The 13,061-nt window shown below is 47.1% G+C and overlaps 4 protein-coding genes across 4 annotated transcripts; all 4 read left to right on the top strand.

The window, feature by feature from the left end:
- Positions 1 to 1,301: 1,301 nt before the first annotated feature.
- Positions 1,302 to 2,702, top strand: F5147DRAFT_719684 (uncharacterized protein). The gene is made up of 5 exons (XM_041438768.1): positions 1,302 to 1,584; positions 1,652 to 1,911; positions 1,995 to 2,178; positions 2,235 to 2,485; positions 2,538 to 2,702. The coding sequence occupies exons 1-4, from the start codon at positions 1,320 to 1,322 to the stop codon at positions 2,408 to 2,410; spliced, it is 885 nt and encodes a 294-aa protein (XP_041287511.1). The 5' UTR covers positions 1,302 to 1,319; the 3' UTR covers positions 2,411 to 2,485; positions 2,538 to 2,702.
- Positions 2,703 to 5,997: 3,295 nt separating this feature from the next.
- On the top strand, positions 5,998 to 6,907 carry F5147DRAFT_408096 (vault protein inter-alpha-trypsin domain-containing protein). Its single transcript, XM_041429645.1, has 4 exons — positions 5,998 to 6,310; positions 6,375 to 6,614; positions 6,672 to 6,730; positions 6,777 to 6,907. Exons 1-4 carry the CDS (start codon positions 6,178 to 6,180, stop codon positions 6,813 to 6,815), a joined length of 471 nt encoding a protein of 156 aa, XP_041287510.1. The 5' UTR covers positions 5,998 to 6,177; the 3' UTR covers positions 6,816 to 6,907.
- A 1,489-nt stretch (positions 6,908 to 8,396) lies between these two features.
- On the top strand, positions 8,397 to 9,885 carry F5147DRAFT_778993 (uncharacterized protein; the record flags this gene model as incomplete). Its single annotated transcript, XM_041442222.1, has 8 exons — positions 8,397 to 8,526; positions 8,579 to 8,712; positions 8,769 to 8,894; positions 9,061 to 9,160; positions 9,207 to 9,346; positions 9,434 to 9,595; positions 9,648 to 9,749; positions 9,805 to 9,885. The coding sequence occupies 8 exons, from the start codon at positions 8,397 to 8,399 to the stop codon at positions 9,883 to 9,885; spliced, it is 975 nt and encodes a 324-aa protein (XP_041287509.1).
- Positions 9,886 to 10,066: 181 nt separating this feature from the next.
- On the top strand, positions 10,067 to 11,348 carry F5147DRAFT_778992 (uncharacterized protein; the record flags this gene model as incomplete). Its single annotated transcript, XM_041442221.1, has 5 exons — positions 10,067 to 10,132; positions 10,181 to 10,288; positions 10,364 to 10,433; positions 10,485 to 10,867; positions 11,073 to 11,348. 5 exons carry the CDS (start codon positions 10,067 to 10,069, stop codon positions 11,346 to 11,348), a joined length of 903 nt encoding a protein of 300 aa, XP_041287508.1.
- Between the last annotated feature and the right edge of the window lie 1,713 nt (positions 11,349 to 13,061).

Raw genomic sequence — 13,061 nt, 5'->3', positions numbered from 1 at the left:
TTAGACTCCCAGTGCGTTTTTTGGTCACAGGTCTCCTGTTCTTCGTCTTATTGTGATCTTGACGACTCAGAGATCAATCTCAATTCCCAACATGCGTGCTAGGACGGCAGGCATCTTCGCGAATCAGACTCCCGGTGCGTTTTTGACTTGCTATTTGACTTGATCTCATTCCTCTGCAGGTTTTTATAATCTTAGATTCCATTTTTTTTCGTATAGAGCAATTTTTGAATTCTGTTGGTTACTGTTCGGTCGACGATTACTGCCATAGATCAGGGCATGCACGACTATGATTTTCTGTTCACCGAGGTTGCATTCGCATGCTCCAGCATGGATGTTAGATGTACAATACTCTATTTCTCCCTTCTCTTGTACACATTTGCTAGTACTACTCGGAACATCTTGGCGAATCAGACTCCCGGTGCATTTTTGACTTGCTATTCGACTTGATCTCATTCCTCTGTGCAGGTTTTTATAATTTTAGATTCCATTTTTTTTGTATAGAGCAATTTTTGAATTCTGTTGGTTACTGTTCGGTCGACAATTACTGCCATAGATCAGGGCATGCACAACTATGTCAACTACTGATTTTCTTATGGAATCCCACTCAAAAACGGTGCTTGTCAAACGATCCCCCTTCTTTTTTGTACTCAAATCGAACAAGTGCCCCGCTTAGCGGGGCACTGAGCGGGGAACTCATATGAAACATGCAAATTTTTAAGATTGCTGTCAGAATCTAACTCTAGACATATCCATGTACATATTTGTAATTTTTCCTCCCTTGGCTTACCAAACACAGTCCCGCTCCGTTCCCTAAACCGATTTAAAGCAGAGTTTCAATTTAATACATATTTGATCATGTGGCATATTTACTATTTATATGTGAATCTTGTGTCTCATATATACTTGTCATTTTCATTATCTGATTATGAATTTAACAATAAGCCAGATCCGTGCTAACAAATTCAGCAATTTTGTCCATACATATTCCCAATTTGTTTTCGAATCTGGGGTCAAAACTAATTGTGGACCTTTTCAGGCTTTGATTATGAATTTTGATGTAGACCATATTGTATTCCATACTAAGAATTTATCCCTAAATTTGAATGGAATCTGTCACACACTTTTATTCCGCCGTGTTTCAGGTGTTAACACAGAACGGTTAGCAATAGTAAGGTTTATTTTTGCCACTCGCGGAGCTTCCTTTGACCCGAATGATGGCACGATCAATTCTCGAGCGCTAAACGACACTCAAGCCTCAGGCCTTAGGGCCTGAGTTCTTCAGTGCACGATTTTCAGCTTTCAGCTTCACGACTCGCAGCATGTGGTTGAACAGTGTTCGAGACTTCATCCTCAATTATTCCTGCCAGCTATCAACACCTATCATTGCGGCAATTGGATGGTGCCAGACCTGGGTTATCGCTTCTATTTTTCTCTCCATGGGAAAATCCAACGAGGTTGTTGAGGCCATTGAAGAGTCACGACTGCAGAGTTCCTTCGTGAGATACTATAACGAAGCCAGAGAAGACCCAGGTCACTCGGAAACGTCCACTTGTAATTATGTTGCAGAGCAAAGGTATACGGGTAGTAAGTGGTTGCATCTATGGAGTTCCGGTTCGAGGCGTTCAAGCTGATAGTGCCCTATTGGGCTCAGGTCTAGCAAAGCGTACGGTACTTGCTGCATGGCCCGGGCTTGCAGATCGTTCCACCGCTACTCCCAAAAAGGCCGTCGGTGTGATGTCAATGGACCCTGGACTCAGCACGCAACTTTTTGACCTCTATCACTCCGTCTGCAATGCAGGCTACCTTGCATACCTGTCATTCCTCATTCAAATTACCGGCTCTCTCTACGGTATCGTGACAGTCTCGATCATTTGGGCAGATGATGCACGTCTCAGAGAGGAAGCTTATGGCGTTCAACTTGCAGCAACAACTTGCCGCACTCACTATCAACCGCGGGATGTGGTCCATTGCAGCTCTTGGAGCATTCTTCCAAGTTCCCGTGGGCACCTCTTCACGCTCTTTATGTTACGATGGCTATCGCTGTTGCACTGGAATTCCTCTTCGCTGTCAGGGGATTCCTCATTGGTTGGCATATGAGCGTGCTTCCTGGTATCCTCCGTTTCTTTGTTGTCTTTTCGTGGTTGCTTCCTAGCGCAGAGGCGCTGACACTAATATTTGGTATGTTTATTGAGCTTCTCGTTTGTCAGTTCTGCATTCACACGTATTTCCTACAGGCCTTATCGCAATGAAGATGGAGGTTTCATTCATCTCCGCCAAGGTGATCATCTTCGGGCTCCCGGCACTGTGGTTAATGATCGGGCCGTTGCTTATCATCGGAGCATCGTTGGGATCGCACTTTGGCATGTTGAATTGTCTTGTTGTCAATTCTAGCTTGTGCGCCACAGCTTGAGCGAACAGGCGTGCAGTCAGGCAGATATCGGAAGGAGCATGTATCTTGCCGTTTATTGTCCTGCTTTACGTCCTAGTACGATTTTCCTTGCCATCTGCGTATATGTTTCTCACCTGTATTGTGCAAGGTCTTATCATTGAAGTCCATGATATTCATGCGACACTTCTGCTTTCAATTATTCAAACACTCGATTTGCGAGAGGTCACAGCCATATCATACCCACCCCCTTTACATAAAGCAAGTCAACTAACCAAATAGAGTGCATTGATATGATAACAAACTTCTCCTCGAATTGGCTGTTTGTTTAAGGGTTGTATTGCAACCGATGTATACCAAGTCCCTGTGGCACCTGGTCTATAGATAGCGATATCCAATCCTTGGGGATTCTTGCACGTTACATGTTGTGACCAAGGGCGAGTGCGCCATGAAGTCCTTTGATGCAAAACCCGCACGTTTACAGGCAACTACTTTGACGCTGACCGGTTACGTGTCCTGCAGCGGACATATTTCAGATTTCATCGTGCCATGCTACCACAGTATGAACATTTCTACTGAATCTGAAGGTCATTTTGCATGTGCGCAATACAATGTAATCTCTCAATCAGAAAGTAAATGATTAGAGGTGCATAATAGCCCTCCATCATCGTTTCGTTTCGTTTCGTCGAGGTCGAGGTGCGGTTACTTAATAAGCCACCGCATTCCACGGATTACTTTACATTCAATCAATCCTTATCGCTCGACCTGGACAGTGAATCACAGGCAATTTCCCTTGAGATTCGCTTACGCAAGTACGTTCAATGAATGCTAAGGACTGACTAGATCTGTTAAAAACAGTTCTGGATCTCAGAGCTGATCTTTTTACGCACGTTCAACCGTATACTGCGTTGTCACGCGTGAAAAATCGACGAGATACACACTGTTTATTCGTGTCAACGAACAAAGAAAAAGACAGTGCCAATATCGCGTACAATGGAGCAACGAGCGAGTGAGAAAAAAGTCGCTGCTCGTCATTGCAGGTTCAAATGATAAAGCGATGAGTGAGAGAGCGGGAATTTGAGCGAGTATACCATGGTTACGAAGAGAATTGTCGATGCCTGCCGGCAGGTCATGATACAATGACCATGATCAATTGGATACGCTCCGGCCGGTTCTGCCGAAACTTCTGCTATCTGACAGCAATAATAATTCTGCTAAATCGATCAGAATCGCGCCCATGAGTATATGCAGGATGTAAAAGCTAGCAATCGTCCTACAGTACTTCTCCATCCTCGGAGATATCGTTCGAGTTGCATTCCACTTCCCACAAACAATGCGTTTCTCCTACCTCACCATTGTTGTTGCGTTGACAGCAGCCATGTTCGTCAGTGCATGTTTCAACCAGACACAAGATTGCCAAACAGATGAAAATTGCTGCAATGTCTTGGTTTGTGATGATGATACCGCGAGTCGTATTTCTCCTTTCACTTTGGTGTTATGGTTGATGGTGCAATGCCTAGCTCGGAGCCAATCAGCACAGTTGTTTTTGGACAAATTTCCGTACTACTCGAGCAATATAGATGTTTGAAGTTATCTGAAATGATCAATCGTGCCTAGTCTTGCTTGTGGTCCACTAAAGCTCGAGTTTAGGAGGCTGTCGAAACGAATAACTGTTGTTGTTGAAGATTGATATCGGGAGGCCGCATGAAGATGTAATAATGCACTGCGCAACTTGAATCCTTCATCTATCGTTAGCCTCGAAGGCTAGTATTTGAATAAAGACCAATCCTTGAGGTGGTCTTTATAAGCATCTGTTGAAAGATCGCGAGGATTTTTCAACTGTACGCTAGATAATCGACGCGGCCTCACTTCAGTTAAATGTCACAAAACGTACGACGGACTTACCTATGGATCGTGTGAACTTGATGTGAACTGCGGCACACCTGAGAAAATAAGTTTTGTCGATGCACTGTGGTAGGAGCCAGCCGCTGTTCATCACTACTTACTACATAATAGTTCGGCAGTTGAACGTTGCAACGTTGAACATTAGACTTGATCAAAGGGGATCGATCCGAAACGATTTTACATAATTGGCTGACTGGTACGCCTACTCCCAGAATGGACGTCATGTAATTATGTAATACCGTCTTCAAAACGTCAAGTTGAACTTGGATCTTGGATTCTTGTCCTTGAATTATCATGCATGATTCGGTCTGCGCCAATTATTCTGATGCCGAACTCGGGTTGACCTTACGACTAGCAGGAAACTTTGCTTAGTGATCGATACTATGAGCAAGACCAATTGACGGAAAGTTAAACCGGCCTGGGCCATCCTTGTCCGTGTGGTACATGTAACACCATACTGAAATTGAAGTACCGTGTTTCATTCTTAGCAAAGCTAGGGAGCGGATGACGGCGAGAGCGAGTACATCGACGAGGGCATGAGTGCTCAAGAAGATGAGCTCGTCAACGATGATGAGCAGGAGGCGCGTTCATGACATTGCCTCCTCATGTTCAGCCTCGGTTCTAACCTATCATGTGTTCGATTAGGGACCTGTCGCTGGTATTTCATCTCCATCAAAATCGGCACTTATCTCGCTTTAGATTACCGATGCTATTAAACGATACTCGTACCTTCTCGGTCAGACGGATCTTTTCACGCACTTTATAGATATCAAGGCGCGTTATATCACGTCAGTCCCATCATATTCTGCTCACCGTCTTGTAGAAAACTCGTGATCCGCAATATTGGACTCGCAGCCGAAGCCATTGAAGGGTAGAGGTTGAAAGAAGGGAGCGTGCGTCATTCGTGTTTTTTTTCTGTATAACTACCGACTAATTCTTTGAGAAGCGACGAGAATGCAGGTCATCGCAAGTCTGAGAAGGAAGATGATGATGAATTGTTGAATGATGGGGGATTCGCTGCGGATGGAGACGACCAACCCTATGTCTTTGAAGAGTCACCGAGCTGTACGTGTCGTCCAGTCCCATGACTAGCCACGCTAAACCACACTTTTAGACGTTAACGGTATGATGAAGACATCAACTTTAAGGACTGAATTGGATGGTCTCGTTGCACCACAACGGGTGCGACGTATCGATCGTCCAGACGACTAGGCTGCGGCGTGCCAAAATAGTCAGCCACGGGACGAACAATAGCGGGAGAATGTTGTGAGCGTCTAAGTATGCACTTTGACGGATCTAAAGCATCTATTGCAGCTTTCAAACTCGCCGAATTGGTAACTCCGACGTTGTAACTAATATTTGATGGGGTAGCTCATCGCACAAAGCTGCAGTGTTTCTCTTGAAGTGCGTTTCGGAATTCGAGCTTGTTCGACAGTGCCAAGGATTCTAATGAAATGTTGTAGACTTGTGACACCAAAAGGTGGCTTAACTGATTGCGTATATGTTGTCGTTGTCTCACATTAGAGTGACTGGCTCTTCGCATGTACGAGAATGATGAACTATCACTTGACCATGAAGAGATGGGTCGGATGGGCCGGATATTCTGGGATAGAGATGTCCTCCTGCTGACGGATCTATTTGAGATTGATGCTACGCTGAAATATCTAATTCGGCAGTATCAAATCGGATTCAATACTTCATTCAGTCCTCGACTTTCCCTGGAAGAAGTTTTTGGAGCTAGCAGTTCGTCCGCCTCGTGCACAGGAATCAAAACTGCAGCATATCACAGCCTGAGATATTCCTGTTTACGCTTCCAAAGGATGATGGGTTGCAACACAGGAAGCCCGGGCGTCAAACTCCAATTATAAAACGACCAAGGATCTACTATGGGCCTTATCTCCACCTTATATCGACACTTCAGTATGAGCAAACACGCAGGAATTATTCATCACTCTCCGGACCAAGGCATTCTGCATTTGCCGCTTCAAGAGGTCGATGTGAGAGTATGGATGGTCGATAGTGCGTATTTCGATCGCTGTGCAGACGAAAACCACTGATCAGCACGTCACTTTCCTCATACTAGTCTCTGCGAGGGTTGTGCTCTCGCAAGTGTTTGAGAACGTATCAGATAGCCCTACCAGCCGGGCCAAATATGTATTCCCTCTTCCAGCGAGCGCTGCTGCTTGTGCCTTTGAGCTCGAGCATGCCGATGGCCGCGTTATTGTCAGTGTCGCTAAGGAAAAGTCAGAAGCCGCACAAGCTTCCCTGAGTGCAATAGATGCTGGAAGGACTGCAGGACTTGTAGAATGGGTGACACACGACAGTATGACTGGCACATTTCGATGATACTGGATGAGCACTGACTTTGACTTTACTGCAGTATTCATGATCTCAATTGGCTCAATTTCCGCTCGACAGAAGGTCACAGCAAGATTGACAGTAAGTGCACTCTCGTTATTGAATACTTTTTCTGAAGAGCAAACAGTTTGTAATGGATCTTTTGGATGAAGGCAGACGGGACTAGGTCCGTCTACAGCTTCCGATGGCTATTGCCGAACGATACGGCGAGATTCCAGCAGCTATGCTCGATGCCTCTACAACTAATGAAGATACGTTCATCAAAATCGCTGCGGACGTCATAACCAGTGAAAAGATACAGGAGATATGCAGTCCTACTCACCCGACGATTGCTCGCAAACACTACAAGTCACGCATTGGGAAAAAGTCTGAACGACGAATGTTCGTAACTTGGTCGTCCAGGACGGTCCTCGACAAAGACTTCATATTGACAGTCCATGCTCTTGGATTCGACAAGCCTCGGTGTTTCGCTGAAGTCGATCCACAGGGTCGTGATACCATTGCTATGCGAGCGGATGCCATTTATTAGCAGGATAATGAACCTTATCCTTGAGCTCATACACCCATCATTATCTCCTCTCACAGATAAGTGGACAGCCAAACACCCTCTGCACCTCACCTCAAATCCTTCCTCTACTCCTTCTCCCTCCTCGCCATCCCATACACCACCCGCCTCACTAGCTGGTTCAGAAGCGCACCAACATATGGCCAAAACCAATTATTCACGACTGGCCTTGTGGTTCTTCTCTACAACGTGTGTTATCTCACTCTTAGCCCAGGGTTCGAGATTCCTTTGGCGCAGGCGGGTGATGGATTGAGTAGTTTGTGGGTTGTGGGTTGCAGCGGAAAGCTTGGCGGCGTTTCGGCGCTCTATTCCTGCTTTGTCGTTCATTCATTTTATCATCCGAAGTGCACGTTCTCACGTTGATCTCCCCTTGCAGTCGGTCGCATTCTACTGTCCCGCTACTCTTACCTCCAACCCCTCCCTCAACTTTGCCCAAGTTCTTCAAGCTATTACTGCTAGTCCTGCTCGTGCAGCCAGGAGAGATGGTGGATAATTAGATGGTCGTGGTGATGAACAATTCGCCTCGCAAATTGTGAACGCTTGATCTTTCTCCCTTTTATTTGCGCTGTTGATATGTGGAGTAGGAACATTTGGAGAAGGAGCTCGAAGATGAGAGGGAATGGAACAAGGGCGACATCCCACATCTAGAATTGCTCGAGAAGCATTGCAAGGGGCGCGAAAAGGCTTATGAGGGATGAATGTGTGTTGCTCTTCCTACGCCAATGCTGATGTATCCTATCTTTTCAGGAAGTGAAAGCAGCAGCCGAGGAAGCGGCGAAGGATACGGTGCGGCTGGGACAACCTCATCCCTTACCAAAATCATCGCTGATCCATTGATAGACTGAATGATTTGATCCACCCGTCGAGCTCAAGTCGTGCTGACTGACCGCATCTCCCATCAGTACACAACCCTTGTGATGCTGTCCGGCCCAACTCTCGTGGTGCCCTTCGTGACCCCTCCTGTGGTAATTCTCGCGACCGCCTGCACCCACACGACCACCATTACCATATGCGTCATGCGAGGTCTTTAAGACTGGAAGATTCTCGTGATACAAAGTACTCCCGTTTTCCACAGAGCACCACTTTTTGCAAATTATGCTGTTGCTTTCATTCGACTTCGAGATCCACATCTCTGTTTGGTAACCTCGCGGGCTCAGGTACAAAAACATAAAGCTCGTTTTAATGACTTATGACCCGCTTATTGAGACCGAGGCAAAGGAAAAGTTCGCGGATGTCTATCAGCATTTGCTCCAAGCAGGCGTCAACAGGAATGAATCCGAGCGCGAGGCAAAGCTGAAGAAGACGCTCGCCAGTCTGCAGCGCTGCCTGCCTGGTCAGAGAAAGTCACCGCTCACATTCCATAGGCGTCCGCGGGCGCGTGGTCGACCTCTGTAAACCCACACAGGACAAGTACGAGACAGCTGTATCTGTCATCCTTGGGCGCAATATCGACGCTATCGTCGCGGATGAAGAGAAAACTGCCATCGAATGCATCGACGTGCGTTTCTCTGCCTTCTGTTATTGTCTATCCAAACTAATTTTGAAACATTATAGTATATGCGCACCCAGCGCGCAGGTCAAGCAACTTTCCTCCCCCTCAACACGACCAGCACCAAGCCAATCAACGACAAGTTCCGCTCATTTACTAGAGGTGCACCGTCTCGCTGTGGACGTGATCCAGTATGAGCCTGCCATAGAGCGCGCGATGCTCCATGCGTGTGGGAATGCACTCGTGTGTGACACGATGGATGTGGTGAGGTACGTGTGCTGGGAGCGGGGGCAGGAGGTGAGAGGTAGGTTGGCATTCATTTGCGGGAAGTTGGATGCCATGCTAACATTTGGGCAGCCGTTACATTGGCGGGCACTGTCATCTATAAGAGTGGGCTCATCACCGGTGGGCGCAGTACGGCATGGTGGAGGAAAGAAGTGGGAGAAGGACGTGCAAGGTAGGCAGCTCACTGACCGTGGCGCCTCACACTCATTTATATTTAGGCCTTTCCTGTCTTCGTGACAATCTTGTGGCACAGCTTCAGGAATTGGATCACTCGATACCGAGGGGCAAGACAGACGAAAACGTCATTGCTGAAGTTACACGACTAGAGAGTGCTATAGCTGTTATAAGAGACGATCTGGTACGTTCTTGTGACAGTAGTCGGTGGCACTACCATAATCTCATTGTCTCAGTTCAACGATGTCAAGCGAAAAAGGTATGCGAATAGTTTACTTTGAGCGCCATCCTCATCCCAGTCACCCGATGCGAGTTATTCAACAAGGCATACAACCACATTTCAGATTGTATCGACCAGGTCTATAAAGACCTCACTAAAGGGAAGGCTTCGCCGATGGGAGGCATTGCATATCTTAGTTTACAGGACAGTGAGGTGAGTCTTTCAGTCTGTCAAGTCCAGGCAATTTTACACTTATTGATCACAGGAACCTTATAATGCCGGAATCAAATATCATGCCATGCCACTGATGAAGCGATTCCGTGACATGGAACAACTCTCGGGCGGGGAGAAGACTGTGGCTGCTTTGGTCTTTTCGTCTTCACCCCAAAAACCTTTGTTCTCACGATGTCTCAGGTTGTTAGCCTGCACCGTTCTTTGTCCTTGATGAAGTAGACGCTGCTCTGGACAATACCAACGTTGCTAAGATCGCTAACTATATCTAGAGTCAGGCAACGTCTGACTCCTTCCGGTGTATCGTCATCAGCTTGAAGGGTTCCTTGTATGAGCGTGGTAATATAATTCCCTTGTTGGAATCTACCGTGACCGAGATATAAATAGCTCTTACACGCTGACGAATGTGTGCGGGATCAGGCCTTCAAGTTCAGGAACTAAGGATAGCATTCAATGAATGTCGCATCCACATTCACAAACCAAGATTCAGCCATTGACCAATTTCTTCTCTTCATCAAGGTAGGTCAAATTCATCTCACATGCTCTCTGCCTCATTGCGTATTTCAGGTCGTTGCACTCTTCAACGCAGACCAACATGAGGAAGCGGTACCGCTTATCAAAGTTCTGGTTACCGCTTGTCCAAATGTTGATTCTCTCGTGCATCCTGTCATGGAAGTAAGTATCATGTGGCTACGCTTGGTCTTTGATGCTCATCTTTGCAACTTGCACATTAAATATCTGCACGTTCAGCCTGGGGTCAAAGCCTTCAACGGTGCACATTACAATGAAGCTGCTGACCTGCTTCGTCCTCATCGCTCTCGTCAGGATGAGGAAATGCGCGCAGGGTGACTAGTTTCTTCCGCAACAGTAGATTCATTACGATCGCTGGGCCTCCTTTTCTCCCTGCAGGCTGCAGGAAGCGTCTCTTACTACGTCATCGACATCGCGAGTTTGACGCTTACAATCAGTCGTTCGTTCCGGGTTGGAGCGAGCTCGCAACGACTCGGAAAATCCGCCGATTTCATAGCAGACACGTTGGTCACCCTTTTCGCAGCATCGGGCGCATCCTGTCAAGCGCCTTCTTCTCGATGTCGTTCACAACTAACCTGCATTTCGTGGAAGGTTATATTATGGGTGTACCTCCTTGTGCGTGAGGTCCTGACGACTGTGAAGGCCTTACTTCACCTGCTCCGAGTCGAACATCCCGACGACACGGATGAAAACGCCCCACTATACCCGCTCTATATGACGGTGGTGCGCACAATTTTTTCAGCTTGAGGTGAGCGATCAGTACCCTTGTATACCGCCGTGGAACGTTCACATCTTTAAATGATCAGTCCTGATTTATTGAATGATTTGTTAGATGTGAGTTTGATGCTTTTCAGTTGCAATGGCGCGATCATTGCTCATCGTGATGGGCCACACTCCTTTAAGACTCAAAGCTGATATTTTGGTTCAGTTATCTGAGTTGATGCCGACATCGTTCTCTTATCGTCCCACCAGTTATGTTCCGTCCGACAAGGTCCCAACTATTCACGCTGTTGTAACGCAGCGAAAGTTACAACCTGCAGCTCTCGATGACCACATCGACCTTCTTAACCGTGCATTGGAAAAATTACAAGGTATCCAAGCTAGATTGAAGGAGAAACGGGCCATCGTGCAAGAGTCGCTGGAATTCCACGAAGCCCTGGCATCTCCAGCATGCTGTTCGCTACCATCAGAGCCACTTGGATAGAGAGTTCTTCGATGTCTTCCCCAGACAAATTACGTTGCACCTTCATCGGATGAATGCCCAACGGTCTTGACAAGGGGGTCTGCCGTCACTGGCGAGTAGTTGCCCTGTGCACTCCTCGATTATGGGCGTCCTTAAGGATATCCTTGCTTAGGGTAGACACAACTGGTGGTGACGAGAACAAGCACTGGTTAAAAAAAAGCCAGCAGTGTTCCGCTGTCCATTCGTGTGGTGCATGACGTGGACCTCTCAGATAGGAAAGAGCCTCTTTCCATACAATGGATCCGACCTTTTTTGGGCCGATGTTCTGACCTTTGGTGGCATGGGCCTCCCGTCCAAGGTTTATTGGACAAATCTGTTCAGTCCCTGTCACACTTTCAGGTCACCTTCTAGAAAGCACAGCATTGGGCGCATCCTTTCAAGCGCCTTCTTCTCGATGTCGTTTACAACTAACCTGCATTGCGTGGAAGGTTATATTATGTAAATCATGTTTACATGTTCGTTTATCTATATTAACATCGGTGTTCGGTGTTGTTCTTGATGCGATTGCGGATGGCACATAGTGCTAGAGTTACGTGCCCGGACCGGGAAACGAAAAAAAAGCAGGACAATATTCAGCGGCTGAGAAGCGAGTTGAATGTTTCAAGGGTCGCATTAATGTTGACGTGAATGACAGCACGTGCAGAGGGTTTGACGAACCGATTTTTGCCGCTTTGGCATTCTCGACGAAGCAAGAAACTTATATAATTTATGTAATACAACTAACCTCGCAGCCGCCAGCCGTCTGAGAAGTCCACACATATGGAGCCGTACGCGTCTGACTTCAAAAATATCTGTACACGACATCGATCGCGGTGGCCGTACCGGCAGCCCGCCTGCGATACTATGTGTGAATAGCTGATCCATAAACCAGTTGAATGATGGACATCGATAGACAATGGTTGCACGTTGAACTCAACTTATGACTGTTCAAATTGCTGGCTCATTGGAGTCAGTTGAAACTCTCAGATCGGGCGGGAGCTTTGTTTTGTATACATACGGACAGCCGAGCGCGTAGCGTTAAGTTCAAGCTAAGCTGAGTAAACTGCTAAAGTGCTACGCGAGTATCATAGTTGCGACAAGACAATGTAGACTAGCCTAATCAGTAAAGTTCGGCTCGCTTACTAAACCGAGCGACGAACGGCCTTGTGACTTAGTTTTAGTGCCTCTTAGGCGCCGGACCTAGTAGTAGCTATTCATTCAGATCTCCTTCCAACACTACGGCGATGTACCAGGCCTTTTACAACCCTCAATTAACCTATCCAAATCTTGCGTTTAAGATCCGTGCACACGACGGGACGCCATCATAGGCGATAAACTACTAGTAAGTACGTCAGAATCGGACCATCGGATGTGCAGCGACTGACTTAAAATCTAAAGTGCAGAGGCGCAATGGAAGTCGTCTCCACCGCTCCCCCCCCCCTTCCACTCCTTCTCTCTTAATCTCTCCAGCTGCAGCTGCAGCTGCTGCACGTTCTTGAGCCCGTTCACCGGACAACCCACGTCCTTACAACTCTCAAGACATGTTCACGCGTGTGAGAGACGATCGTCGGTCAGAGATCGATTTCATTCGTCTCGTATTGGCAGGTAGGATCGGGCCAGAGGCAGACGAGGAAGTCGACCGGTGCCACATCACCCTGAATGCCCAGCAAGGCATTCCCCGTCTTCCTCCTCGAC

Source organism: Suillus discolor (assembly GCF_016758755.1).
Source record: "Suillus discolor strain FC423 chromosome Unknown F5147scaffold_79, whole genome shotgun sequence".
NCBI lineage: Eukaryota > Fungi > Basidiomycota > Agaricomycetes > Boletales > Suillaceae > Suillus > Suillus discolor.
The sequence above is the reverse complement of the archived record's forward strand: the minus strand, read 5'-3'. Positions and strand labels throughout refer to the sequence as shown.

Bases quoted from the DNA above. Each gene is read 5' to 3' on its own strand.
- F5147DRAFT_408096 (XM_041429645.1), top strand. From the start codon at position 6,178: ATGGGCCTTATCTCCACCTTATATCGACACTTCAGTATGAGCAAACAC. The intron at 6,615-6,671 runs GTATGACTGGCA...ACTTTACTGCAG, and splicing joins AGAATGGGTGACACACGACA to TATTCATGATCTCAATTGGC. The intron at 6,731-6,776 runs GTAAGTGCACTC...AAGAGCAAACAG, and splicing joins AGGTCACAGCAAGATTGACA to TTTGTAATGGATCTTTTGGA.
- F5147DRAFT_719684 (XM_041438768.1), top strand. From the start codon at position 1,320: ATGTGGTTGAACAGTGTTCGAGACTTCATCCTCAATTATTCCTGCCAG. The intron at 1,912-1,994 runs GTTCAACTTGCA...CATTCTTCCAAG, and splicing joins TCAGAGAGGAAGCTTATGGC to TTCCCGTGGGCACCTCTTCA. The intron at 2,179-2,234 runs GTATGTTTATTG...TATTTCCTACAG, and splicing joins GGCGCTGACACTAATATTTG to GCCTTATCGCAATGAAGATG.